Below are 27,923 nucleotides of genomic sequence, written 5' to 3'. Positions count from 1 at the left end.
GAGGGTCAGTGCATACATTGTACAAGGACGTGAATGACCTGGCTGCCGCTGGCTTTCATCTGACACCTCATACGACACCATTCATGGATAAAGACCGTGAAAGTGGGGTGTTAGGTGCAGTGAGTTTGTCAGGCCTATGAGGAGCTGCTGATCTACAACCGGGACCCCAGTCGGCTTTGAGAGGTTCTCATGGTCATGTTAACATCTTGCTTCATGAAAGCTTATGCCTAAATAAATCTGTTAGGCTTTAAGGTGCCACTGGACTCCTCATTGTTTTGGTTTTTTTGCTTCGCATAGGGGCATTGAGGTCATGCCGGGGCAACGGGAATGCCAAGCTCTTATCTGGAGATTTTCATCCATAGATCTCAAAATGCTTCACATCAGAGGTCAGTGTCATTATTCCCATTTTACAGATAGGAAAGCTGCAGCAAAGAGGGGAGGGGGCGTGGCCAAAATCACCCATAGGGCAGACCTGGGAATAGAAACTGGATCTTCTGGCGCAGTTCTCTGGCCACTAGGCTCCCCTCAGTCTATCACTCATAGCCAGCCAGATCCTAGCTCAGGTTTTATGCTGAGCTATTTGGCACATGGCCCAGAGTGTTGCGATACGCTTGTACGACATCTCCTCTGGGTGCTACCATGTTTTTGGTAGTAATTATAATAGCTAGATTACGGATCGCTTCCGAGCTCAGGGAGTAATAACACAGCCAAGCTCTGTTATTATATTGCCACCCCGCAGGCCCGAGCAGAGAGCCAATATTTGGGCCTTGCCAGGGTCTTGCCATTAGAGGAGAAGTTGATGATGTGAAAATGACAATCAGTGTAGACGTGCCAAGGGGAGGACAGCAAGTTTAGCCCCACCAGAGAGCAGCTTCACTGGTTGCCTGCTGTGTTGTACTATAAAACTATATGGGATGTGTTGTATCTTTGGGGACAGCAGGTTTAGGAAGGAATCACTGGAGACCAGAGAACTGTGAGCCTTAAAAAGCAAGCATTTATTTACACACACTGAACTAACCAAACCAGCCAAAACTGGGTGGGTTATCCCCTAATAATCTAACTCAGTTGCCATTGCAACAACAAGGTGCTATTACCATGACAGCCAAATATACAACATATTCCTCCTCCGTTAATAAGAACATCCCCTAAATAAAACACACACTAAACTAGAGAAGGAGGGTAGACTGCCTCCATTCCCGGCTAAACCCCGGGGATTATTTTGCCCCATAACCGTGGGTTCGCCCTAGCTAAAGATCCAGCCATTGAGGAGATCTTCCATGTCTAGGTGGATTACGGTGAACTTCTGGTGTTGTTGCACCCCAAGGTACCTTGGGCGCAGGCCTGACAATGGGCTCAGGGTTCGTAGAGTTAACAGGTGAGGATGGGGTATCGGCTCGTGCCAGGCAAGGGGGTATCTCAGCCACCGGCAGTAATGAAGGAGAACAGTCAGGAACAGGTGATTCTTGATTCAGTGTCTCGCCAGAAGAGGTGAAGTCAGACAACTCAATTGAAGATGTGTCCTGAGGAATGGCATGACCTGGCAACAGCTGATCTACATGTCGCTGCCAGGTGAGATTCTCTGCAGTCCAGACGGCGTAGGAAACAGGTCTTAGTTCAAGAATGATCATGGCAGGGACCCATTTAGCTCCAGAAGTATAATTCCAAGCCAAAACTGGCAGTCCTGAGCTAAAGGTTCAGTCGTTTGCTCTGGGTGCCCGTCTGATGACTTGATATTGCTGCTGACGTTCCACAGTTTGTCGGGGTTCAGAAGGTTTCAGCAGATCAAAGCAAGTGCGCAGCTGTCATCCCATCATTAGAAAGGCCAGGTATGCCTTGGTCATAGCATGAGGTGTGTTTCTGTAGGATAGTAAGAAAGTGTCCAGACACTTTTGAATGGAGTGTTGTCCCCTTGCCGATTTCAAAGCTTGTTTCATTGTCTGCACAAATCTTTCAGCTAATCCATTGGTAAATGGATGATATGGTGCTGAAGTGATGTGGTGTATCCCATCTGTCTTCATAAAATTTTGAAACTCTTCAGAAATGAACTGCGGTCCGTTGTCGCTCACAAGTTGTTCTGGCAGACCGAAATGACTAAAGAGTGCCCGTAGTTTTTGGATAGTCCTCTCTGCAGTAGCTGACTGCATTATAGAGACTTCTGGCCATTTGGAATGGGACTCTACCACCACCACCAACATGCTTCCTTCAAGGAGGCCAGTGAAGTCAACGTGAATACGTTGCCATGGGGTTTCTGGCCAGTCCCATGGGTGTAGGGGTGCCCAGTGGGGTGCATTCCTGACACCCCGACATGACATACAAGCTTTTGCCTTCTCTTCAATAGCACTGTCCAATCCAGGCCTCCAAAAATAGCTTCGTGCAATTTCCTTCATGCGCACTATTCCACAGTGACCGGAATGTAGCTGTTCTAACATCTGTGATCTCAGTGGTGGTGGAATAATGACACGTCTCCCCCACAACAAACAACAAGATTGGATTGATAACTCCGTCCTCCTGGACATGTAGGTAACAAAGTCAGTTGAGACTGAAGAGGTTCATCGAGATTTTCCATGCATCACCAGGTCTGTAACTTGGGATAATACTGGGTCAACGTGAGTTGTCTTCTTTATCTGAGTAGCTGTGATGGGTGTATTCTCTACCTGTTCAAAGCAGAAGATTTCCTTTTGGGCACTATCTTGATGTTTGATTGGCAAAGACAACCTTGCCAGTTGTGTGCTGTGCAGAGTGGATTTCTGATATTTGATTTCATATGTTTGTGCTGAAAGTAACAATGCCCAATGTTGCATACGACTAGCAACTAATGGGAGAATGCCTGTGTAGGGTCCAAAATTGATGTCAGAGGTTGATGGTCTGTGAAAAGAGTAAACTTCCACCCAAACAGGTACTAATGAAACTTCCGAATTTCAAAAACGATTCCCAATGCCTCACATTAGATTTGGGCATAGTTACTTTCTGCTTTGCTTAGAGTGCACGAAGCAAAAGCAATAGGTCTCTCTTCCCCCGAAGGCATAATGTGTGACACGACTGCTCCCACAAGGATGGATCAAAGTGCGTTAAAACTTCAGAATTTAGCAATGCATCCTTAGCTTTGTTAAATGCAACATTACAGGCTTCAGTCCACTTCCAGGTCTTGTTCTGCCCAAGGAGTTCGTGAACTGGTTTTAGCAGTGTGGATAACTATGAGATGAACTTTCCATAATAGTTCAATAGTCCTGGAAATGAGTGCAGCTGGCTAACATTTCAAGGAGGGGGAGCCTCCACAATAGACTTAACTTTTGTAGGGGCCTTATGAAGACCAACAGCATCAATGATGTGTCCCAAATATTCAAGAGAGGGCTGGAAGAATTCACACTTGTCTTTGCAGACTCGTAGGCCATACTCTTCCAGTCTTTGTAGGGTAACTTCTAAATTCTTTAAGTGATCCTCCTCATTCCTTCCAGTGACCAGGATGTCATCCAGATAGCACTGAACTCCTGACAAGCCACACAAGATCTGGTCCATAGCCCTCTGGAACAGGGCGGGAGCAGACGTTATTCCAAAGGGTAGGCAACAGTATCAATAAAGCCCCTTATAAGTCACAATTGTCAACAGCTCTTGGAACTTTTCATTGACGTGCATCTGTAAATATGCTTGACTCAGATCAATCTTACTGAACTTTTGTCCCCAGCCAGGCCTGCGAAGAGGTCATCGATTCGGGAAGCAGGTATTGGTCTGCACAGAACACTGGCTTGACAGTGACTTTAAAATCACCACAAATCTGGAGGGAGCCATCTTTCTTCACTATTGAAATGATAGGAGTGGCCCATGGGCTAATGGTAACTGGTATTAGGACTCCATTGATGACCAGGTGCTCAAGGTCCGCTTCAACTTTTGGCCTGATGGCATATGGCACAGTTTGGGCTTTCAGATATTTTGGTGGACTGTCAGGTTTAATGTTCAATGTCACAGTGATTCCCTTCATACTTTCCAGATCCTCTCCAAAAACAGCAGAGTGTTTCCTTAGAATAGTGGTCAGACTGGTTTCTTCTTTAGTCACTCGGTGCACTTCTGCCCAGTTCAGCTGGATCTTCCCAAGCCAAGACCTACTCATCAAGGCTGGGTAATTACCTCTCATCGGAAACAGTGGCAATTTAGCAGCCTGTCCATTGAGCTCCACCTTAACATCAATAGTGCCCAACATGGGCACAGCTTCTTCCGTATACATCTTCAGAACAGTTTTTGTTGCCTTAAGCGGAAGATGCTGTAGCTTTTCTTTATACACAGTATTGGAGACCAGTGAGACGGCTGCACCGATGTCCAGTTCCATGCGTATAGGTTTGCCATCCAACAAGGGGGTTCCCCAGTATTCATGTGAGCCCACTGCCAAAGACAAAACATGCAGTGGCTCTTCTTGCAATGAGGTGTCACCTTGGTCATCCTGGGTCTACTCTAGGGTATGCAGGGTTCTCCTTTTGGTCAGCCAGACCACAGGCCTCTTTTTCTTTTGTTTACAGGTACATGCAGTATGTCCCTTTTTGCCACAGTGTCGACACACCAGGTCCTTACACCAGCATTCTGATGCCTGGTGACCCGGCTTACCACAGCAGTAACATTCCTGACTCTGCACAGTTTTGTGGGTAGGTTCTTGTGACACCTTATGCACCCTAGGGGATGCACCGATGTATTGCGCCTCCTTTGTAGCCAGTTCCATGGAGACTGCAATATCAATGGCCTTCCATAAGGTAAGCTGAACCTCTGTCAGTAGGTGTTTCCATATAGCTTCACTGTGCAGGCCACACATTAACCTGTCACGCAGGGCATCATTTAACATCTCCTTAAACTCACAGTGTTTTGAAAGTTTTCTCAAAGTTGCTACAAATTGTACAACTGTTACATCTTCTTCTGGTCTATTTTGTGGAACCGATATCTTTCAGCAATTACCAGTGGTTTGGGGGAAAAATGGGACCCCAGGATTTCCACAATGTCACTGTAAGATTTGGTCTCAGGCTTAACAGTAAGTAATAGTAGTGTAGTGAGCTGCGTAGCAGGGAGTAGGTTTTAGCCCCTACAACACTTAAGAATACTGGCACCTTCTTCACTTCTGTAATGTCTTTTGCAATAACAAAAAGCTCAAAATGCTCAGTATACACAGGCCAGTGCACTATAGTCTTCTTGAAAGAGTCCAGTGGCCCTGTACGTGTAGCCATGGCTTTAGTTTCAGTTTCACAGTTAGTGCCAACAAGCAGCAGCTAAAAGAGTTTGGTCATTGTTTTTTCTTTTTCTTTACCTTCACTTCTACTTCCTTCTGTTGTTGGGGCAGCACAGGGATCCCAACCTCGTCACCACTTTGTTGTATCCTTGGGGGCAGCCGGTTTAGGAAGGAATCACTGGAGACCAGAGAGCTGTGAGCCTTAAAAAACAACCATTTATTTACACACACTGAACTAACCAAACCAGCCAAAACTGGCTGGGCTATCCCCTAATAATCTAACTCAGTTGCCATAGCTATTACCACGACAACCAAATACACAATAGGGTGAGGTCCTTTGTCATGTTCTGTATTTGATGGTCCGTATGAGCTATGCTGGGGTTATGAATGTATGTCTTCGTGTGCATAGAAAACCAGGCTCAGAATCTGTGAGCTTTACTGCTCACTGGGGCACAGGTGCTTCCCAAACCTGTCATTCACACAAAAATGGTTTCAAGTTTCTCTCTGCCACCCAGCCCCAGGGTAAGACAATGGTGGACCATTAGACCAAATGGAAAACCAAGGAAGACAACCTGAAATTGCAAAGTGCACCAAGTCATAGAATCTCAGGGTTAGAGGTTCTAGTCCAACCCCCTGCTCAAAGCAGGACCAACCCCAACTAAATCATCCCAGCCAGGGCTTTGTCAAGCCTGACCTTAAAAACCTCTAAGGAAGGAGATTCCACCACCTCCCTAGGGAACCCATTCCAGTGCTTCACCACCCTCCTAGTGAAAAAGTTTTTCCTAATATCCAACCTAAACCTCTGTTGGTGTCACTAGGCATAAATCTAGGTAACTCGGGAGGGTGGTAGACCACAAGTGCCGATGAAGCCCTCCTGCTCAGGCCTCAATGAACCAATGTTCCTCCATGTTAAACACTTTGTGTAACCTAGTGTAACCTAATGTACTAATAGCTGCAAAAATGTAGTGTTAGCAGTTAGTTTTCGGTTGTAATAGCCAGTTCTCTGTTGTAATACATTGAAGCTAGGCTAAAGCACGTTCAAGGCCGTTTTAAGATACTGTATACATGTCTCAGCAGCAGAGAAGGGGGGGAGGAAGGGGGAAGACAAAAGATTGAGTGAGAAAAGATACTGCAGCTGGACGGAAAAGGAGGGGGGAGTGAGAGATCAGCTAGTAGCAAGAAAAAGTTTTGTAGTAAACAACTGGGATATAAAAGGAAGAAACTGCTTGTTTTAGGTGTGCAGGATTTGAGATTGCATTCTCCCTCGCACCTTATTTGAGCTCAAATAAACTTCTGTTTTGCTTCTGCACCCTGGTGTGTTCATTGGCGCTACGCACTCCGGGCCACAAACCGCTCTAGCTTAGCCTCTGGCACTTTGTGCCGGCAACAGTTCTTGGCATCCCTGGGTGGGCTCGAGGCTAAAATTAGTCTTGCCTGGATCCCTCCTGGTGGTCAACGGATCGTGGCGACGACCAACGCCCAGTGCACACCGGTGACTTCACCGGGGGCCTCGGCGGAGACGCGGTGTGAGCAACCCCGGAGGGCACAACCATGCAACGCGCTCGAATAGTGGAGAAGCAGTTGCGGGCGATGGTGTGGAACCGGTCCTGGGCGACAGTGAGGAACAGGTCCCTTGGATAAGGTAGGAACAGTCCGGTTGTCTGGACTTTCTGTTAGGACCTGGAGACGCCCAGTGTCTTCCTGCGGCATGGGGCAGGGACAGAGCAAGGTGGGGAAGGCACGGTGTACCCACCCTAGAATGCATTCTAGAAAACTGGAAGGTGTTTGGATCGGATCCGATGACCAAAAGTAGGTTACAAAGGTTTTGTACAGTAGACTGCTCTCAGTACAAATTAGAGGGTCAGAAAAGGTGGCCACCTGAAGGATCAGTAAATTACAGTACGATCCTCCAATTACTCCTGTTTTGTCAGTGAACGGGTAGCTTCTGAAGCTGTTTGTATGGAGAGCTCTTGTGTAAAAAAAAAAAAAAGAAAAAAGAAAAAAAAATCCTCCACCATAGCTCCTGTTCTTCCCCCTGTCTGGCGGAGTGCAAGGATTCAAAAGCAGGTTAGGGATAGTTCAGGGACAGAGGAGGGACCTGTCTACGAAGGGGAGACCCTATGTCCTAGTGCACTCTCTCCTTGTTGTGACTGCCAAAAAAAAATAAAAAAAAGATGCAGAATGGTACTGGGGGCCAGTGTGAGTGGTTACCTGAAGACGCCCAGAGTACCCTGTGAAGCAAAAGCTCGTGACCAGGACTACTCTAACGCAAGCCCGGTAACTAGTGGACCTTTAGGAAGTCCGACCCATGGTGGGCTGACTCGGCCTGGCATCGTCCAGTGAGGAAGCTACCTGGGTCTAGGAGTGTGTGTACCCATCTTCCCTCCCCCTTTCCTTTCCGTGTGGGATACTGACAGTCTGATCATCTCACTGGATGCAATCAGAGTAAGCAGCACCGTCTCTCAGAGGCTAGCCGACGCTCTTTGCTGAAGGGAGATGTAGGAGGGTCGTGGCCATCCTCGTTAGCCTCTCCTGTGTGAGTACCCTGTAGGGAAAAATCCTTAGTTTATGAGCCGCTAGCGCGTACAGGACCTCCCTGTGTGTGTAAGTGGAAAATGGGTGGGGGGACAGTCTAAACATTCCACCTCACCCCCTAAGGGTACCCCCGCATATTACATGTACGTACATTATGCTTCATCAACCTGCAGGTATTTAGAGAATTGGAATATTTACACGTGTGAAAATCCATCTAAACAATGCCCACTAGCAGGTACTTCAATCTAGATAAGATCATACATCTAAGAGGAGCGTTTAATCACCAAAAAGCCCTAACACAGCGTGAGCAAATTTGTCTATTGAGGAAAGGAACGGGTTAATGTGAAATTCATCTTGGTCCAGGGATAAAAAGAAAGTTGCTCTGCGTTCAAGGTCAAGAATCAACGCAGACTATGCTAAGTACAAAGAAAAACTGCTTTCGGCCCCAGCTGGCTGTGGAAAAAGGAAAATTGACAGAGGCGAACCAAAGGCAATATAAGTTACAGAACTAAGATTACATTTGCAAAGCTTAACTGTCCAGTAAGATCCAACAGTGCCTTTGTGACCGTGGAGCCGCTGTGGCTTGGTGACACCAAAGAAGCCACAGGCAGCCAACCTGGACTGGAATCTCTGAAAGAGACGCCGCAGGAGATTCCAGGGTGTAAGAGAACAGCCCTCCCAAGAACGGAAGCATGTTGGAAATTCTGGACAAGCTGTATACAGAATAATCTCCCATCCACCTCTCCCATTTCTCTGAACATTATACACAGAAGTGGCCAGTCTGGACGTACGTGTGTGAGTATGAAAGAGGCTTAGGGCTTGGGGCATTAATGTTTTTCCTGAGTAATGTGGGAGCGTTCCCAACACTCTCCATTGTCGTTCTATTATTTTATTAATGAAGCTTTAAAATTCAGTTATATGGTGTGTTTTCTTTATCTTCCCTCAACGATCCTGTAGTGTCAGTCTGATCACCTGACACGAGGGATAGATTGGTAACAGAAATTTGTCACAGTTTGGTGAGCAATTAAAAAGGGGGGAGCCCTGCAGAATTTACACCATCTATTTGTTTTACCCTTGTTATTTTATGTTTGCTTTGCTTGGTATTGTTGGTGTTATATGTTGAGAACTGCATGATTAAAAGTGAGCCCTAATAGGATAAGGAAACGCTATCTGGTTCTGGTTCTGTTCTGTGTAACCGGTTACTGTTGTTTTTCTGCTCTGTTCATTTGGGCGTTAGGAGTGTGGGCGGAACTGAACCTCTCATTCGTAATTCCTCGGAGTGGAAGCCATGCGTGCGAGGAAGCTCTGAGGTCAAATTGAGATCCTTCTGTCCCGTCTCCTGTAGCGGTCAGTGTATAGAAGTGGGAAAGCCTGGCTTAAACTGTAATTTCCTCTGCTCTCTGTGTAATTCTCTTTTCTGTTTAAGTGTCAGCAGACAGATGGGTGGGTCTCTGGGTAAACCCTCTAAAGGGTTTGGATTGTATGTTAAGTAAATGGTCTTTGCCCAATGGGCCATGTGTTTTTATCCAGGTGGCAAGCCTCACGAGGGAGGACTCGGGTAGTCTTGTAAGTAAGAAAGTTTAAGGGAAGAGACCAGGAAGGGTGGGGGCTAGTTGAGAAGCCCACCCTCCTAGCTAAACTGGTAGTGGAACAAGTTGGTGCCCATGGAAGGGACGGTTCAGCGAGAAAAGCAGGATCGGGCCCAGGCAGGCAGGCAACAGACCGAGAGATTGGAAAACAGGTTGAAATACTTTGAAGGTGTAGTGGAAGAAAGGAGTCAGTAAGTGTAAGCATGGGGATTTCAAATACCCAGGACTTACTTGGAATGGTGATTTAAGTTGGTAAAAGTGGCTGTTGGGAGACAAGCAAGTGATTTAAGGGAGAGTGAAAAGTTAACTCTGTAGTTGCTGGAGGGAACAGCAGTTGAACTTTGTAAAAATGCTAAAGAAGAAAGTTCTTGGTGTCTGTGAAATGTTTGTAAATAAATTCAGGCAAAAAAAAATTATTGGATTGCAATTATTTGATTTGGCTATGAATAATTTAGTTGAATTAGCTGAAAAATGTATACAGTGTTATGTAATTGAAAATCTGGGCTGCCTATGAAACTAATACAAGAAACTATGGGGTAATTCCTCTGTTTTGCCTGAAATCAACAAGGGTAATTTGTATATTTTAAGCGATGACTGACTGCCCAGAAGGGGTAGATCTGTTTTTTTTGTCTTTCAGATAATCAGAGAAAACTGATGCCAGCTGAACAGCATTCAACGTACCATGCATTTACTGGCACAATAGAAATTATGTTTTGTGTTCTATGTTCTGTCTTGTGGTGTTTGTCTTGTGGCCGGAATTTTTGTGTTTAATATTTTTATAAAATAGTATAGTTTAAAATCAAACAAAAAGGTTAAATTAAAATGCAAATACTTGTTTTGTTCAACTTGGAATACAAAGTGTTTGAATAAATCAGGAGAATGTGATATACTAAGGTCTAATGCATTTCCTTAAGAAAAAGAAATTTCATTGGCCAAATCTTTTAATTAAAAATTGTTATTAAAATTTGCATACCAACAGTCTTTGGAAGCAAAGACATGAAAAGTTAACCCACTCCCCATATTGTACATGGGATCCTTCTGGCTACCTCAGATTTCTAGCCAGAGGGCTGGGGATGGTGGGAAGCTATTGGACTAGAGGTTGTATTGAGTGAACTCCTCAAAGTGGGTGTGCTTGTTCTAGCTTGTTGCTCCAAAGTTCTGTAATAAAGTTATTTTAGTGGAAGGGTATATGTGGCATACATTGAATAATAAGACTGATGTACTGTATGATGGCAATGTTTATGTGTTCGTTGTTGGGAAAAAGGTGTATGAGTAAAGAGTGGAAGATTCCTTTGTAGGTTAAAAGAAGCCAAAAAGGAAAGAAGAACAAAGAACAGAATAAGTTCACTGGAAAAAGAAAAAATAGCAAGCTCAGGCTATAGATAGGACACTGACTCCATTCACAGTCAAGACTTGGCTAACAACCAGGAAAAGGAGGGCTTGAATTTGCCCATGCAGCTATAAGGTTTGCAAAACACTGCTAGGCACTAATGAAATGTGTTAGGTTTCTTTTCTCACAGGTAAAGAAGCGCTACCCAAAGACCCTAGCAGCCCTGCCACTCCTTGGAATCAGGAAATTGGATTGATGTAAAGGTCTTCCACCAAAAGACTGCTCTGGCTCCACGCTGGAAAGGCCCTTATTAAGTCCTGGTGACTACCAACATCGCTGTGAAGTGCCAAAAAGACTGACTGCCTGTACCCATGAATTCTCACTGCAAAAAGATCCCTCCACATCGGGAGAATTCTCCTACTGAAGATTAGCCTATTTCTCCTTCTAGCTCCACTGTGCCTTCTGGACAGCAGGGAAAAAGTACAAGGTGAAGTGCTAGGAACCTCTCCCTTGTCCACTGACAGATCTACTATGCCTCTGAATTTTACTAGAAAAATCAAAACCATTACAGGGTGATGTGCTGGTAAACTCTCCCCTGTTGGATGCTGCACCACGACTGTTTTGGGAAAGAAGGAACACTTGCTCCACTGAAATTGCCAAAGTCCAGGAATTCCTGACTAGAAAGGACATTAAGAACTGACCCTGGTGAAGAAACAAAAAATTATACACTGGCGGGAGGACATTTGTGGGACCCATGCTTGGGAATGTGGTATTGATTGGGTTTTGGGGTTTATTCTACAGGCTGCACCCTGTGTTCTGGATAAATCCTTCAGCATGTATTGCTCTCTTTAATTGGATTTTAAATAACAAGTACCCGAAGAGTTTGTTCTGCCACTAGAAATTTTACCCGTATTGAAATCATTCCAGTGACTAATAATGTGACCCCCTCCTATGCTATTAATGTTAATGCCTTTTGACAGTACCTGAGAATAGTTAAATAACAGGTGTATTATAGTACTACATTAAGAAAAGATGGTATTGAATATCGCTGAGGCTGGGAAGGCATTGCAGTGGGATCTAGTATGTGTAGGAATTCAGAATTTCCTGAATGACCAGCTGATGGCCATTCGGAGTGATCTTGAGTACCAGACTTGGCCCACTGCCCTTACAGACGCATCAGGAATACCATCTGATCTATGATTATGGAGACATACTTAGACACTTTCTGGGTGAAAGTGTGGCTTCACAGGGCGTGGTGTGCGCCCTTATAGGAGATGAATGCTGTTCTTATGTCCCAGAAAACACACAGGATATTAACAAGCACATCCTGTCAGTCAAACAGGCTTTTGAACAGTGGAAAGCCCAGGAAAGGCAACCCACTATTTCTGATTCCCTCTGGGGCTGGTTACTCTACCTGGGGAAACTAGGGGAAGGCATTGTTCGCCTCCTGTTCACTGGTGTGGTGTTGTGTATCATTACTCTTCTTTGCTTGCTTGCTGTAAAGCACTCCAGCTCCCTAGAGCTTAATCATATGTTATTCTTTGAATGTGAGAACACTCAGCCAAAAGTTTGTTGAGTATTCTCAAAAAAGGGAGTTGTTGGTGTCACTAGGCATAAATCTAGGTAGCTCGGGAGGGTGGAAGATCACGAATGCCGATGAAGCCCTCCTGCTCAGGCCTCAATGAACCAATGTTCCTCCATGTTAAACACTTTGTGTAACCTAGTGTAACCTAATGTACTAATAGCTGCAAAAATGTAGTGTTAGCAGTTAGTTTTCGGTTGTAACAGCCAGTTCTCTGTTGTAATACATTGAAGCTAGGCTAAAGCACGCTCAAGGCCGTTTTAAGATACTGTATACATGTCTCAGCAGCGGAGAGGGGGGAGGAAAGGGGAAGACAAAAGATTGAATGAGAAAAGATACTGCAGCTGGATGGGAAAGGAGGGGGGAGTGAGACATCAGCTAGTCAGCAAGAAAAAGTTTTGTAATAAACAACTGGGATATAAAAGGAAGAAACTGCTTGTTTTAGGTGTGCAGGATTTGAGATTGTTTCTCCCTTGCACCTTATTTGAGCTCAGATAAACTTGTGTTTTGCTTCTCCACCCTGGTGTGTTCATTGGCGCTATGCATTCTGGGCAACGAACCTCGCTGTTGCTTGCCTCTGGCACTTTGTATGTTGGCAACAATGTGGACACAAGAACAAATGGGTATAAACTGGACACTAGGAAGTTTAGACTTGAAATTAGATGAAGGTTCTTAACCATTAGAGGAGTGAAGTTCTGGAACAGCCTTCCAAGGGGAGTAGCGGGGGCAAAAGACATATCTGGCTTCAAGACTAAGCTTGATAAATTTATGCAGGGAATGGTATGATGGGATAGCCTAATTCTGGCAATTAATTGATCTTTGATTATTAGCAGGTAAATAGGCCCAATGGTCTGTGATGGGATGTTAGATGGGTTGGGATCTGAGTTACTACAGAGAATTCTTTCCTGGGTGCTGGCTGGTGAGTCTTGTCCATATGCTCAGGGTTTAACTGATCGCCACATTTGGGGTCAAGAAGGAATTTTCCTCCAGGGCAGATTGGCAGAGCCCCTGGAGGCTTTTCACCTTCCTCTGCAGCATGGGGCACGGGTCACTTGCTGGAGGATTCTGTGCACCTTGAGGTCTTTAAACCATGATTTGAGGACTTCAGTAACTCAGACATAGGTTAGGGGTTTGTTGCAGGAGTGGGTGGGTGAGATTCTGTGGCCTGCATTGTGCAGGAGGTCAGATTAGATGACCACAATGGTGCCCTCTGACCTTAAGTCTATGAATCTATGAGACCTGAGGTACAACATCTGCAGCAGGACCAGGCATAAGTGGGTGTACTCCCCGAGGCTCGAGGACTTGGGGTTTGTTCAGGACCAAGGGGCTTACCCCCCGTGCCCTGCCAGGAAGGCCACCTGCATCTCAAACTCATTGAGTCAACTATATGACTGAACTTTTAGAGGAACGTGGTCACACAGCCAGCTCCTCTGGGGCACTGAGATGTGCTGGGGGAATGGGTTCCCACTCCAGGCACTGGTGCACATGTCCTGTTGTACTCTCCTGGGCTCAGACTAATCTGACCCCCAGCGGCAGTGGTAGGTGGAGGTAGTTAAGGGCAGCCCAGGGCTACAATAGCAGAGGGCTGTGGGTTGGGAATGAGGGGCATCACAGAGCTGTGGGGAAGGGGCTAGGTTAGCAGGGGTCTGCACGTTGCAACTGGGCTCAGGGAAAGCAGGGCATGGAGAGGTTCCGGCTTCCCCTCACACAAGCCGCGACCTAGACCTGTCTGACTCACACTAACCCAAAGACTTGCAGATAAAGTGACCAATAAATTGTTCCTTGTTTTGGACAGGCTGCCTGGGGTCGCTACAGGTACTCCATGAGAGCATTGTACCCTGGAGAGGACAGTACCAGCCGAAAGACCAGTCTTGGAGTCATGTAGGTCACAGGCCTGCTCCAGTGGAAGTGTGGGAGTCCTTGGGGTCCAGCCTGCTAAAGTGATCAATCTGAAGAGACTGGTTACAGGGTAGGAATTAGACCAGATCCTGTGGGTTAGTGACAGCTCTGGACCAGAATCCCACCCCTATTCCCTGGCTGGGGTTCCAAGTGCTGGTGCTACACCAGGGATTGGAGGATTGCAAGGCAAATCCAGGGCCAAGACACCAGGGTAGTGGGCATCCTAGTAATAAGATAGAAAAACTGAAAGAGGAGTATGTGAACTAGATGGATGGATCATGATTTGAAGGCCTCAGGCCTTTGTCTGCAGCCATATTAGGAGAGCAGCAGCCATTAGCTAAGAAGCAGGAAGTCACATCCTCACATTCCATATAAATTACATTAAAACAATGTAATATCAGACTGTTAAGAAAACTCCCATCCTAATAGCACCCACCATTGCCAAATAAAGAAACAGAACTTAAGATGTTTAAAGAAAACTTACTTTGATAGCATCCGTTCTGTCAAGAAATCACTTATCAATAGTTGTGGTTGTGGACTCCTCATTTCTTTATTGTTTTGTCATTATAGTCCCCACTTCCCTATTATTTATCTGTATGGTCTCTGTCTGGTTCTTTAATTGTTTGTCTGCTACATAATTAATTTTGCTAGATGTAAATTAAGGTGGTGGAGTAGGATGGGTTAGATAATTTTGTTACAATATCTTAGAATTGTTTAGTAAAATTTCAGTATAATGATTGGTTCAGGTATAGCTAAGCAGGACTCCAGGTCTCACTATGGAGTCCAAGGAGGAGACCAGCCGAGAAAGAACAGAAAAATAAGACCAAGGAAAGACCTGGAAGAAGAAGAAGATCTCACCTCCAAGACACAGCCTAAGATCAAAGCTGCTAAGAATCCTGTGCACGACCGTGACATGCAACCAGAATCCAAATGAGACTGACCTTGCCTGGTCAACAGGGAAAGTCTGCCTGCCTAATCAGGATTGGTGAGCATGGCATTATATGTTTAGCCTGTGTAGTCTGCCTAGTAATTGTCAATAAATAGAGGAAAAGGATATTACTGTGTAAGGCTCTTTCAAGGGTGAAAGGCCCTGCAAACCCGCAAAGAGCATGCCCTAAACCCTAGGAATTGAGTAAGGGGCAGGTGTCTACATTAAGAGGGTTACACCTTGAGCCATCGGAAGTGGGTAAAGGCGGGTGCCCTAGAATATGCGAGTAACAGAGAATTTTGCGCGGGTAACAGATTGAGCTGTTTGATTGATGGATGAATGTATTGGCTGGATGGGCTGTTTGGTGGTGGATGGATGGATTACTCATAGACTCATAGACTTTAAGGTCAGAAGGGACCATTATGATCATCTAGTCTGACCTCCTGCACAATGCAGGCCACAGAATCTCACCCATCCACTTCTTTAACAAATCCCTAACCTATGTCTGAGTTACTGAAGTCCTCAGATTGAGGTTTGAAGATCTCAAGCTGCAGAGAATCCTCCAGCAAGTGACCCGTGCCCCATGTTGCAGAGGAAGGTGAAAAACCTCCAGGGCCTCTGCCAATCTGCCCTGGAGGAAAATTCCTTCCCGACCCCAAATATGGTGATCAGTTAAACCCTGAGCATGTGGGCAAGACTCACCAGCCAGCACTCAGGAAAGAATTCTCTGTAGTAACTCAGATCCCACCCCATCTAACATCCCATCACAGGCCATTGGGCCTATTTACCTGCTAATAATCAAAGATCAATTAATTGCCAAAATTAGGCTATCCCATCATACCATCCCCTCCATAAACTTATCAAGCTTAGTCTTGAAGCCAGATATGTCTTTTGCCCCCATTACTCCCCTTGGAAGGCTGTTCCAGAACTTCACTCCTCTAATGGTTAGAAACCTTTGTCTAATTTCAAGTCTAAACTTCCTAGTATCCAGTTTATATCCATTTGTTCTTGCGTCCACATTGGTACTAAACTTAAATAATTCCTCTCCCTCCCTAATATTAATCCCTCTGATATATTTATAAAGAGCAATCATATCCCCCCTCAACCTTATTTTGGTTAGGCTAAACAAGCCAAGTTCTTTGAGTCTCCTTTCATAAGACAGGTTTTCCATTCCTTGGATCATCCTCGTAGCCCATCTCTGAACCTGTTCCAGTTTGAATTCATCCTTCTTAAACATGGGACACCAGAACTGCACACAATATTCCAGATGAGATCTCACCAGTGCCTTATATAACGGTACTAACACGTCCTTATCTTTGCTGGAAATACCTCGCCTGATGCATCCTAAAACTTCATTTGCTTTTTTAACGGCCATATCACATTGGCGGCTCATAGTCATCCTGTGATCAACCAATACTCCGAGGTCCTTCTCCTCCTCTGTTACTTCCAAGTGATGCGTCCCCAGTTTATAATAGAAATTCTTGTTATTAATCCCTAAATGCATGACCTTGCACTTTTCACTATTAAATTTCATCCTATTACTATTACTCCAGTTTACAAGGTCATCCCGGTCCTTCTCTGTGTTAGCAATACCTCTCAGCTTTGTGTCATCCGCAAACTTTATTAGCACATTCTCACTTTTTGTGCCAAGATCAGTAATAAAAAGGTTAAATAAGATTGGTCTCAAAACTGATCCCTGAGGAACTCCACTAGGAACCTCCTTCCAGCCTGACAGTTCACCTTTCAGTATGCCCTGTTGTAGTCTCTCCTTTAACCAGTTCCTTATCCACCTTTCAGTTTTCATATTGATCCCCATCTTTTCCAATTTAGCTAATAACTCCCCATGTGGAACTGTATCAAATGCCTTACTGAAATCGAGGTAAATTAGATCCACTGTGTTTCCTTTGTCTAAAAAGTCTGTTACCTTCTCAAAGAAGGGGATCAGGTTGGTTTGGCACGATCTACCTTTTGTAAAACCATGTTGTATTTTGTCCCAGTTACCATTGACCTCAATGTCCTTAACTACTTTCACCTTCAAAAATTTTTCCAAGACCTTGCATACTACAGATGTCAAACTAACAGGCCTGTAGTTACACGGATCACTTTTTTTCCCTTTCTTAAAGATAGGAACTATGTTAGCAATTCTCCAGTCATATGGTACAACCCCTGAGTTTACTGATTCATTAAAAATTCTTGCTAATGGGCTTGCAATTTCGTTGGCTAGCTGGTAGGTGGATGAATGGATGACCAATGGATTTGTAGGGTGAAAGATGGATGGATGGACTGTTTGGTTGATGGATGAGTTAGCTGATGGATGGATGAATGGGCTGTTTGGTGGTGGGTGGATGGATGACCAATGGATAGGTTGGGTGAAGGATGGATGGGATGGATGGATGGGTTGGTTGACTGGTGGATGGATGGGCTGTTTGGATGATCAATGGATACGTTGGGTAAAAGATGGATGGATGTACTGTTTGGTTGGTGGATGAGTTAGCTGACGGCTGGATGAAAGGAGTGACTGATTGATTATATTGCAGCTGGCACTTTCCTCCTGCTCCATCACCCAAGGGTTGTGCTCGGTGCTCACGCTAATTTTTCTTTCATTTTTCTCTAAGCAGATGTTCTTGTTGACATTCATCTTCTCACAGATGGGGCAGGTGTCTTGGCCACACAGATACATAGGGACATTAAAGAGTTAGTGCCAATCATTCCACACCACTTGCTTCCCCATACCAATATCCTGACGAGTGACTTGCCTGAAGACCCAGACTCGAGAGTCATTACGTATGGTCCTGAATACCCCTTCCAGGAGATCCTGCAAGTGGTGGGCATCCTTCAAGAACAGGCAGGGGCTCAAGCAAGAGGAGAAGTTTGTGAAGAAGATGAAGCAGCTCTTCCAGCTTGTTCTCAATCTGCAGGAGGTTGCAATAGTGGCTGTAGCTTTAGCCCAAGGCACAGGTCTCTGGGGAGCTGCTCTCAGTCTGGGCCTTGTCCAGGGCAGGGCTTAATTTGTGCCAGAGCTTGCCAGCGCTGAGCCCCAGCACCTCTAGGCTTGGACATTCCTAGGCCCGACACTAGGCTTCCTGCATCAGTTATGAATGTAAAAAAATTGCTTGAGCCTCAGAACCTCTTTCATTATAAGTTAAGCACTGAATCCAGCAGGACCGAGACAGGGCTGATCTCGTTCTGGTCAGGGCTGATCAACTACCACTCGGGGTGCAGGCTGGACTTCAAACTGGTGCTGACTTTGCAGCCACGCTGGAGAACTTTTCTACCATATGGCTCCGCTCACATCATCTGGAGCTCAGCCTCAGACAGCTCCTCCTGATTGGTGCCTTAGCACATAGACTGCAGCGGAGCAGCCACCGGTGTGTATGAATTAGCAAGGCTGGGGGATATCTGTGGGCATAGGCGCTGACTCCGTGGGTGCTCCGGGGCTGGGTGCTCTGCACCCACCAGCAGCACCTCACCCCTCCGCCCCAGCTCACCTCCATCTCTTCCCAAGCATGCCACATGCCCGCTTTTTCCCCCTGGCTCCCTGCACTTGCACCATGAAACAGCTGTGGGCAGGGAGAGGGAAGAGTTGGGGCGGGGACTTTGGGGAAGGGTTGGAATGGGGGCAGGGCAGGGGCAGGAGAGCGTGAGCACTGACCGGCGCTGGTAAAAGTTGGCGCCTATGCCTGTGGGGAGAGAGGGGAGGGTGAGCATGATACTAGGAGGCAGAGGAATTATACACCAAACCCAAGCAGGGGTTAATGAGCATGAACTATGCAGTAACGTGTAACAACCCCAAACATTCACACTTCCCTGTGCCGTCCCAGAATCACCTCCCCTCTCCTGGCTCCACATTCCCCTGTACTCCCAGCCTTACCATTGCACCCTCAGAATCACCCCCTGCCAGCTCTGAGCCCCATCTCCACTCTATACCCCAGAATATCCCTTCTCCCAGCTCCAGGCCCCATCTCCCCCCTTACACCCCCCGAGTCAGCCATCCCTGCTCTGGGCCCCGACTACTCCTGAGTCCCCAGAATCACCCCTTTCCAAACCCTGGGCCCCATCTCTCCCACTGGATCCTCAATCATCCCTCCTAGCTCTGGGTTTCATCTCCCCACTGCACCGTCAGATTCACTCCCTCCCAGTTCTGGAAAAATAAATACATAAATAAAGTTGTCTGTAAATTTAAATGAAGATACAGAGAATTTATTTCAACAATTTCTGCAGATGTTTCAAAATTACTTCCACAGAAATTAAATTTCTATATATTTTTTAAAATCCATGTTTTAAATATTTTTGCACAATACATGCAAAAATTAATTAATAAACACAAAAACTTATGTCTGTAAATTTACATGGAAATACAGGGAATTTCTCAAAAAATATTAGAATTTCTCAAAATTACTGCCAAAAACTAAATAAATACCTGTAATTTTTTTTTTAAATTTAAAATATTTTTGCAAAAATAAACCCATAAAAACCAAAAACAATATCTGTAAATGTACATGGGAATGCAGAGAATTTCTTTTGAAATATTTCCAGGTTTTCTCAAAATTGCTGCCCTCCCCCCAAAAAAATTCCCTGTAATTTAAAAAGTGTGTTAATTAATTAATATATTAATTGCAACATTTAGGCCAAAATGATCTTTAAATTTAAACTAAATTGCAGATTGTTTTAAAAAAAAATCTGTTTTTTTCCAAAAAATAAAATAAATGTTCATCAAGTCCTTTGGTTTTAGTGTAGATAATTAGACGCATATTAAACCCCCCCCCCCATAGCCCAGCCCCCTTCCCGCGCTGGAGGAGGCTCGGGGGGGGCGGGGGAGGCAGAGAGGAGCCGGGGAATCCAACCCCTCCCCCTACAGGCTGAGCCACGCTCTGGAGGTCACACCTACTGTGGCCGCTCTCTGCTCTGGGAGGCCTCTCTATGGTCGCCCGGCAACCACAGCACTTCCGGTCTCTATGGTTCCCCCCCCCCCCATTTCCAGTCTGGTAGCGGCCTGCCGCGCCTCCTCTCCGCTCTAGGCCGCTCACTCTATGGTCGATAATCGCCAGGACCCGGAAGTTGCTCTGCGGCGGAAAGGGGGCGGCAATGCGGTTCCGGGTCACGGAGGGAAGTGGTCCGGCGGGTCACGGAAGAGCCCAGAGGAGGTGAGTGAGGCCCCGCCCCGACCCCCGCAGGGCCCCGACCCCGCCCCGCTCACGGAGGCCTCCCCCCACCCTCAGTCAGGGGCCTTCTGTCCCCTGCGCCACGCCCACCGCGTCCCGAAGCCACGCCCCTCGCCTGAGCCCCGCCCCTCACCTGATCTGCGCGCTTGTCCGCTTGACGGGCGGGAGCCAGGGCGCCTGGGTTCTGTCCCCGGCTCTGGGTGGGGGAGGGCGGGAGCCGGGACTCCTGGGTTCTGTCCCCGGCTCTGGGGGAGGGGTGGGAGCCGGGACTCCTGGGTTCTCTCCCCGGCTCTGGGGGAGGGGCGGGAGCCGGGACTCCTGGGTTCTCTCCCCGGCTCTGGGAGGGGGGGCGGGAGCCAGGATTCCTGGGTTCTCTCTCCCCAGCTCTGGGTGCGGAAGGGGTTCTCTCCTCGTTCCCCTCTGCGTGGGGATGGTGATCCCGACCCCCAGCTGAGAACCCCTGCTTTATGCCATTTTAGCAAGAAGCTAAGGGAAGGAAGAAAGTTTTAACCCAGTGGTTAGGGTACTCACCTGGTATGTGGGAGACTCATCTTCTGTTCCCCCTAAGCACCAGGCTGCAGAGTCAGTCTCACTCTTTCTGACCCCAGTGACTCTTCAGACAGAAGAGAGGGCATGCGAGAGAGAGCACACGAGCGTGACTGCATAGTATAGTGGTTAGAGCACTCGCCTGGAGGTGGAAGACCCAGGATTCAGTTCTCCTGCTCCAATGACACTTTAATTATTATGTAATTATAATTCAAGCCCACCCCTGTGGTTGCTTTGTGTGAACTCACCTGAGAGGCCCAGTCTGGTCGGCAGCTTCTGAACCTCCTTACCAGATCAGGCCCCACACGTGATTAAGGCAGGCAAACAGCTATCCTCCCCAGTCTGTGAGTCACTGAGCTCTAGGCAGGAGAGAGGCATCCGGACACCTGGCACGGGACTGTTGTGTGCGTCCCTAGAGGCAGAAACAATAGGCACGTAGGTGCTGTGTGAGTTTAGGCATCATAGGGTTTGCTGGGGGAGGGGGAGTTCATCGCACTGATGCTGAAACCAGGACTTGGGCACCTAAAATAGGAACTTTGGCACCTAACTGTTATGCCTTCAGGCCTTACCCTCTCTGAGCCTTACTTACGCCATCTTTAAAATGGGAATATTGACACTTTGTAAAATGCTTTGAGATCTGTGGATGAGCAGTTCCATAGAAGAGCTCTGTGTAGCTTGTAAGCTTGTCTCTCACCAACAGAAGTTGGTCCAATAAAGGATGTTACCTCACCCACGTTGCCTCTTGTATGTAAAAGCTAGGTGTTGTTATCTACAGCGGAAGAGGGATTGTCTGTGCATGAAAGTTTTACCAGTTAAACTGGTGTAATTGTACTAGAATATTTAAACTTCTACTGTGATACTGGTATAAGTCTCATGGGGACGCTCTGATTCTGGTGTACGAGTGCTTCCTTTTGGTTAACTTAAACCCCTTCCAAAGCAACATAAACTAACCCCAAACAAGGCCCTCTCACATTGACACCTGCAGCGCTTTGCTTGCATAATACTAATACCTCCCTCTTATCTACTGCTTTTAACCCAGTCTCAAAGCACTTTACAAAGGAAGTCAGTATCATCCCCCATCTGTGGCTGGGGGTGGGGCGAATTGTCATGCCCAAGGTGACCCAGCAGGGCAGAGCCAGGAATAGAACCCAAGTGTCCTGAGTCCCAGTGTCTCTCCCCTAGACCCCACAGCCCGCTCTACCAGCCAAGCGCTCCTAGCGTAGGTGCAGCGTATCCCAGCCAAACTGTGCTGGCCTATATCAGACGAGCGTCCACCCAGAGAGTTAGATCAGTAAAACTCTAGCACTTCAAACTCCCACCGGAGCCCATAGCAGTGTAACTAAGCTAAGGGTTGGTACTGGTACTAGCCACCCCCTACCCAGCAGTCACTCCAGGCGCAGCCCTGTCAGATCCCTCTCCTTTCTACACCCTGCTCACCCCTTCCCGCAACCACCCTTGCTCTTCCAACGCTCCTGTCCGTGCTTTGTGTCAGCTGAGGGAAGAGGTGGCCCCGTAAGGAGGAGAAGCGCTTAGGGTGGTAGGCTGAGAGTGGGGCTGCTTGGGCTAGAGGCGGCTGTGCTATTTGGATTCATGGCATTTAAGGCCAGAAGTGACCCCAGATCATCTAGTCTGATATCACAAGGCACTGACAACCACCAGCAGCTGATGTTCCTTGTCTCTCTCTCTGTGTTTCAGGTTTTGCATGAAATACGTCCCCACAGCCCTGCTCAAAGCAGCATCTCATGAGGTTTCCATTCTCCCAGGCTGCTCCACATGGCACTGATGTGTACCCAGCTCTTTGGTGAGCCCTGAGCGCTCCTCCCACCTTTGGCACGGAGATACTTACCCCCCCCCCCCCACTCTGCTCAGAACGAAGCAGCCATGGCTGAGGCCGTCCATTACATCCACCTCCAGAACTTCAGCAAGTCCCTGCTGGAGACGCTGAACGGGCAGCGCCTGGGTGGGCACTTCTGTGACGTAACCGTGCACATCCACGAGGCCACTCTGCGGGCCCACCGGTGCGTGCTGGCCGCCGGCAGCCCCTTCTTCCACGACAAGCTGCTGCTGGGCTACTCGGAGATCGAGGTGCCTGCCGTGGTGCCCAGCCAGGTGGTGCAGCAGCTGGTGGAGTTCATGTACAGCGGCTCCCTGGTGGTGGCCCAGTCTGAGGCCTTGCAGATCCTGACAGCTGCCTCCATCCTCCAGATCAAGACGGTCATCGATGAGTGCACCCAGATCATCTCCCAGAGCCGCAGCCCCAAGCCACCCGCCGCTGCCCCATCTGTGCCCCTCACCGTTCCCAGGCCGCTGGCCGTTAAGCCCCAGGAACAAATCAAGGAGAGCCCAGGCGCTGTCGGTCTCCCAGCCTCCCGGCCCAGCGAGATGGAGACCCCCAGCACTGCCCAGCTGGAGACCCCCAAGCTGCTGTGTGCCTCGGAGGTGCGATACAAGCTCCGTGACCTGCTCTCCTCCCAGCAGAGGCAGCTGGGGGAGGCCAGGGAGAGGGCAGCGTCCGAGGGGGAACTGGCAGCTGCCGGCAGCGACGGTGAGGGGCCGTATGGCGGGCTGCACCCAGCCGAGGCTCAGCCCAGCTGCCACAGCCGCAAGCAGCGCCAGCCGGTGCGGCTCCAGCTTTCTGATGCCTTGCCTGTCATCATCAAGGACGAGGAGGAGGAACAGGAAGACGAGGAGGAGGAGGAGGGCGGGGGAAAGCTGAGCTGCTTCGGGGAATGTGGCGGGGGAGACTTCTCCAGCTGCAGCGAGACCAAAGACACTGGGGGCGGGAGCGGCGGAGGTGGGGCGGGCAGGAAGGATGGCGTCCAGCTAGATTACCCCGCCGTGGAGGGGCAGGATTTCTTTGGCGGGCAGGACGTCTTCTCCGAGTCCTTCATCCCGGCCTGGCAGAGTGAGGAGGGCGGCCAGGGGGTGGCCCGGGAGGGCGAGAAGTTCCGCACCGATTGCAGCCTGGAAGCCTCCAACATGAGGACGCTGGCTGGAGACTTCAAGCCAGCTCCGGCCAGCTTCCCGGCCCAGGCGCCCGAGCCCCGCAGCCTAGCATTCATCTCCTCCCTGGGCATCCAGCGGGAGCTGAAAGCCGAGGTGAGCGCCGCTGGACCCAGCACCACCACCACCACCAGCATCTTCCAGTTCCACCTGCCGCAGCCCGGCGTGGCCCAGAGCTTCTACAGCGTCCAGCAGGAGGTCGGCGCTGCCAACATGGTACAGCTCAGCCCCGGCACCATGGTGACTGGCTCCCTGCACGGCGAGCAGGCCCAGCGCCCGGGGCCTTCCCGCTGCTCCGAGCCCTCCTACCAGTGCAGCCACTGCCAGAAGACCTTCAGCTCCCGCAAGAACTACACCAAGCACATGTTCATCCACTCAGGTGAGGGGGCAAGTGGGCATGGGGCGCTGGGGACAGATACCCTTTACTCCGTCCCTGGCTGATATAAGCCACAGGGTGAATTCTTTCTCTCTGATTGGCTGGAAGAGCCTCAGCAGGGGTGGCAACAGAGGCTCAGCCAATGAACAGCCTCCTGTTCTCCCGCTCTGGGTGGTGCCGGGCACTCATGGAGAGCGACTGTGATGTCCGCCCTCGCGGCTGACATCCCCAGGGTTGAACCCGGGGCCTCCTAAGCTGGGGTCATGTGGTGCAGTGTAGGAGAGCGTTCAATCACTGTGTGTGCAGAAGAAGCAGAGGGCTTTTGCTATCTCATCTGGATCACCTTGGTGACTCTCCACCACTCCGTCCCATTTGGCTGAGGGTCTCTGCCCCAGGTTCTCCCCTCTGGCCAGGGCTCTGCGCTGTCCCCTCCTGGAGAGTCTGCCCCAGCAGTGAGACGATCCCCACCTCCATTCCCTGTGGCTGAGAGCCAGTCTGCCCTTGGCCAGAGCATGCTGACCACCTCTCGTTCACCCCAGCTGGGGTCACACACAGCTGTGTAGAAAGGGGATCTCCCCTCCCTTCTCCAGGACAGCAGGCCTCTGGGATTGGGATGCCCAGGGTGAGTGAAGAGTCTCCCCAGAGCTGTAGAGAGAGAGACCCATCTGCTCCCAGGGGGGAAATCCACCTATATACAGAGGCCAGTTTCCAATGGATGGTCCATTTCTTCCCCAGAAGCTGTCAGCTAGGAAGCTGGGATTTGAGGGATGGGGGGCAGTGTGTCAGGACTGGGGATGAGCCCTAGGAAGCCAGGACGGAGGTGGGAGGATCAAGGTCGGGGTGGGATGTGAGGGCTGGGGCTCTGCCCTAGAAATCTAGGACCAAGAGGTGTCAGGTCCAGTGCTGGGCCCTAGAAAGCCAGAATCAGGGGGTGTCAGGGCTGAGGCTGAGCCAGGGGTATCTGAGAAGCTGATCTGCTGCAGATGATGTGGTCTGGACTCACTGACCCCGGAGCTCCCTTCCAGTCCTACGTCCTCCTGTGCTGCTGTCTTGCAGGCGAGAAGCCCCACCAGTGCAGCATCTGCTGGCGCTCCTTCTCGCTGCGGGACTACCTGCTGAAGCACATGGTGACGCACACGGGCGTGCGGGCCTTCCAGTGCTCCATCTGCTGCAAGCGCTTCACCCAGAAAAGCTCCCTCAACGTCCACATGCGCACGCACCGCCCCGAGCGCTTCCAGTGCTGTATCTGCAACAAGTACTTCTCCCACCGCACCCTGCTCGAGCGCCACGTGGCCACCCACACCGCTTGGAAAGCCAGCGAGCCCGACGTGGCCGGGGGCGCCTGGAAGGAGAAGCCTGACCCGGGAGAGGGCGCCAGCGTCGCCGCCTGGAAAGGGGACCCAGCTGCCGAGGGAGCCATGGCGTCGTGGAAAGGGGACCCAGCCGCCGAGGGCGCCATGGCGTCGTGGAAAGGGGATCCTGGCGGGGAAGGCACCATCGTGGCCTGGAAGGGGGACTCTGTTGCAGAGGGGGCTCTCCCCACCCAGCCTGCGTGGAAAGGGGACCCTGCTGGAGATGGCACCATGCCAGCCCACACAGCCTAAGAGAGGGGCCTGGCTGGAGTGGGCACAGGTAAAGAGGGGACCAAAGTAAGCCAATCTCAGCCCAGCCAGCCTGGAAAGGGTCCCAGGCCCAGCACAACCCGTGTGCCCTGGAAAGAGAAGCCACTCAGCTCGGAGAGGCATCTGGGGTGCCAGTTACTTTCCTGATGCTCCCCACCCCAGCCAGTACGACGTGCACTCAGGACTGACTGGCTTGGGCAAGTCCCGTTTTGATCTCCAAGGTGAGTTCTCTCTACGGGCTCAACTCCCTTCTGAGCCTCTCAATGGGCCATGCCTTGTGGACACTCCCTCTTCCCAGTCACACCGGTTGGGAGCGGTACCGTCACCTCCAGCAGACCATCTCTGAGCCAGGTGACATCATGGGTAGAAACCAACGGAAACCCTAGCAGTGACCAAAGAGTCTGTCCGGGTCCCTGGGGAAGGGACAGAAAGGAACTGCCCAGCTGTGGAGCCCCTAAACCTTCCTTTGTGAGCAGTTGTTCCTCCATCTTCAGGAGTTCAGAGGTGGATCAGGGATCTAGCTACTCACTGGCTACAGAATCCCTCACTTGCCATCGGCGTTCTCCAGCAGCCCTCGTCATTGCAAAGAGGAACTTCCCGAAGTCTGCCTGAGTCTGCGGACAGCCTGAAACAGGCCCTGGGAGAGGCACATACTACCCCGTTGGTTATTAACCGTGAAACTTAACAATGACCCTTTAAATGTCGGCATCACTAACTGCTGCTCTCTCAGTAGTTTTAGCAGCAACATCCAGCTAACGTATTTGTCCCACGATGCCAAACAATTCCCCAGTTCTGAAATCTCCCCACTCACTCCCCCATTGCCCCCTAAGAACGTGTATAAGACAGGGTTTGAAGAGCAGTGGGGCACAGAAAATTTAAGGGCAGAGTATCTAGAGTTCAATATAAAATAAATAACACACTGACAAGGCACTGATTGCGCTGATGAAGGGGTTGCCAGCAGCCGGTGAACCCCTCCTTCTGTCTAAATATATTGCACCCATAAGTCATACCTGAGAACACTTAAATGGAAGGAGATTAGAGAGCAGAAGTGGGTGACATTTTTTAACTGAACCTTTTTTCAATGTCAAATGCAGATTTGGCAATGCCGAAAAGTTTCACAAATTCGTGTTGGTTTTGCCAAATGGTTTTGAGGGGAAAAAAAATAAAAATAACATTCTGAAGAAATCAAAATGTTTCATTCGGACTTTTCTGGGGGGGAAGGAGGAGATCATTTTGGTTTTTCAATTTGAAATTTCCGAATTTTATTTTTTTTTAAATAAAAATGCTCAAAACAAAACATATCCCTTTTTTTGGTTCAAAATGACTTGTTTCAGAATTTCCTTCTATTTTAAAAAAAGGTCAAATGCTCAAAATCAAGCCAAAATATTTAGATATTTTATTTCAAAATTACTTTGTGTTTAGAAAGGTCCTTTAATTTTACTTTTTCAAAGTAAATAAAGGTTTAAAATACTCAAAATGTTTCAACCCCAAATGAATTTTTTTTACTTTGACTTGCTGAAAATTTTCCTTTTCAGTCCAACCCGAAATGTTTTTTTTTTCCCAATTTTTAAGATCACCAAGGAACCAAAAAGACCTGTTCTTAGTCCCACAAGATTAAAAAGTCACTTTCTTCTGTTTTCCCAGTGTCCATTCATTCATGCATTCTCCTGCTGGTGGAGCGCAGAGTGAACACATTGGATCACCCATTTCCAAAGAGCCCAGCTTCCTGCCAATGTTGTGTCATGCTGTATATTAAGGCTGAGGTGGGCAAGGTTGTAAGCCATGACCTTCCTCCAGCATGTGTGAGGCTGATCATGAGGTCTTCTCCATCTAGCTTTTGTTGGATCATGCATAAAGCTGGTTGGCTGGTATTGACTCCGATATACTGAGCAGATGGCCAAGCCACCTGAGTCACTTGGGAAGACATTGGAGGCTGGCTGGGCTCAACACTTGACATCTTCGTTCATAATGTGATAAAACCATCATATGCCTTCAATACCCAGCATCCCCTCTGCAGTAATCAACAGTTCTGTAACTGATCTATTTCAGTTCCTGTTGTGTTGCCATGAAGGCCTCGTTCATGCACTGCTCCAGGCAGAGAGACCTTGGCCGGACTTGAACTTTTCCAAGCTCCTGGGGCAAAGATCT

General features: G+C 48.6%; 1 protein-coding gene across 4 annotated transcripts; it reads left to right on the top strand.

The window, feature by feature from the left end:
* Nucleotides 1-19,944: 19,944 nt before the first annotated feature.
* On the top strand, nt 19,945-26,966 carry ZBTB45 (zinc finger and BTB domain containing 45). 4 transcript variants are annotated; one of them, XM_030545115.1, is made up of 3 exons: nt 19,945-20,210; nt 22,470-24,156; nt 25,210-26,966. In XM_030545115.1, the coding sequence occupies exons 2-3, from the start codon at nt 22,656-22,658 to the stop codon at nt 25,755-25,757; spliced, it is 2,049 nt and encodes a 682-aa protein (XP_030400975.1). In that variant the 5' UTR covers nt 19,945-20,210; nt 22,470-22,655; the 3' UTR covers nt 25,758-26,966. The 4 variants fall into 4 exon arrangements, with proteins under 4 accessions (XP_030400975.1, XP_030400978.1, XP_030400976.1 ...); XM_030545118.1 differs by lacking the exon at nt 19,945-20,210 and adding an exon at nt 20,616-20,762; XM_030545116.1 differs by lacking the exon at nt 19,945-20,210 and adding an exon at nt 20,616-20,974.
* Nucleotides 26,967-27,923: the final 957 nt, after the last annotated feature.

The sequence above is a fragment of the Gopherus evgoodei genome, unplaced genomic scaffold, assembly GCF_007399415.2.
Source record: "Gopherus evgoodei ecotype Sinaloan lineage unplaced genomic scaffold, rGopEvg1_v1.p scaffold_35_arrow_ctg1, whole genome shotgun sequence".
NCBI classification, from domain to species: Eukaryota; Metazoa; Chordata; order Testudines; family Testudinidae; genus Gopherus; species Gopherus evgoodei.
The sequence above is the reverse complement of the archived record's forward strand: the minus strand, read 5'-3'. Positions and strand labels throughout refer to the sequence as shown.

Bases quoted from the DNA above. Each gene is read 5' to 3' on its own strand.
- ZBTB45 (XM_030545115.1), top strand. From the start codon at position 22,656: ATGGCTGAGGCCGTCCATTACATCCACCTCCAGAACTTCAGCAAGTCC. The intron at 24,157-25,209 runs GTGAGGGGGCAA...GCTGTCTTGCAG, and splicing joins GCACATGTTCATCCACTCAG to GCGAGAAGCCCCACCAGTGC.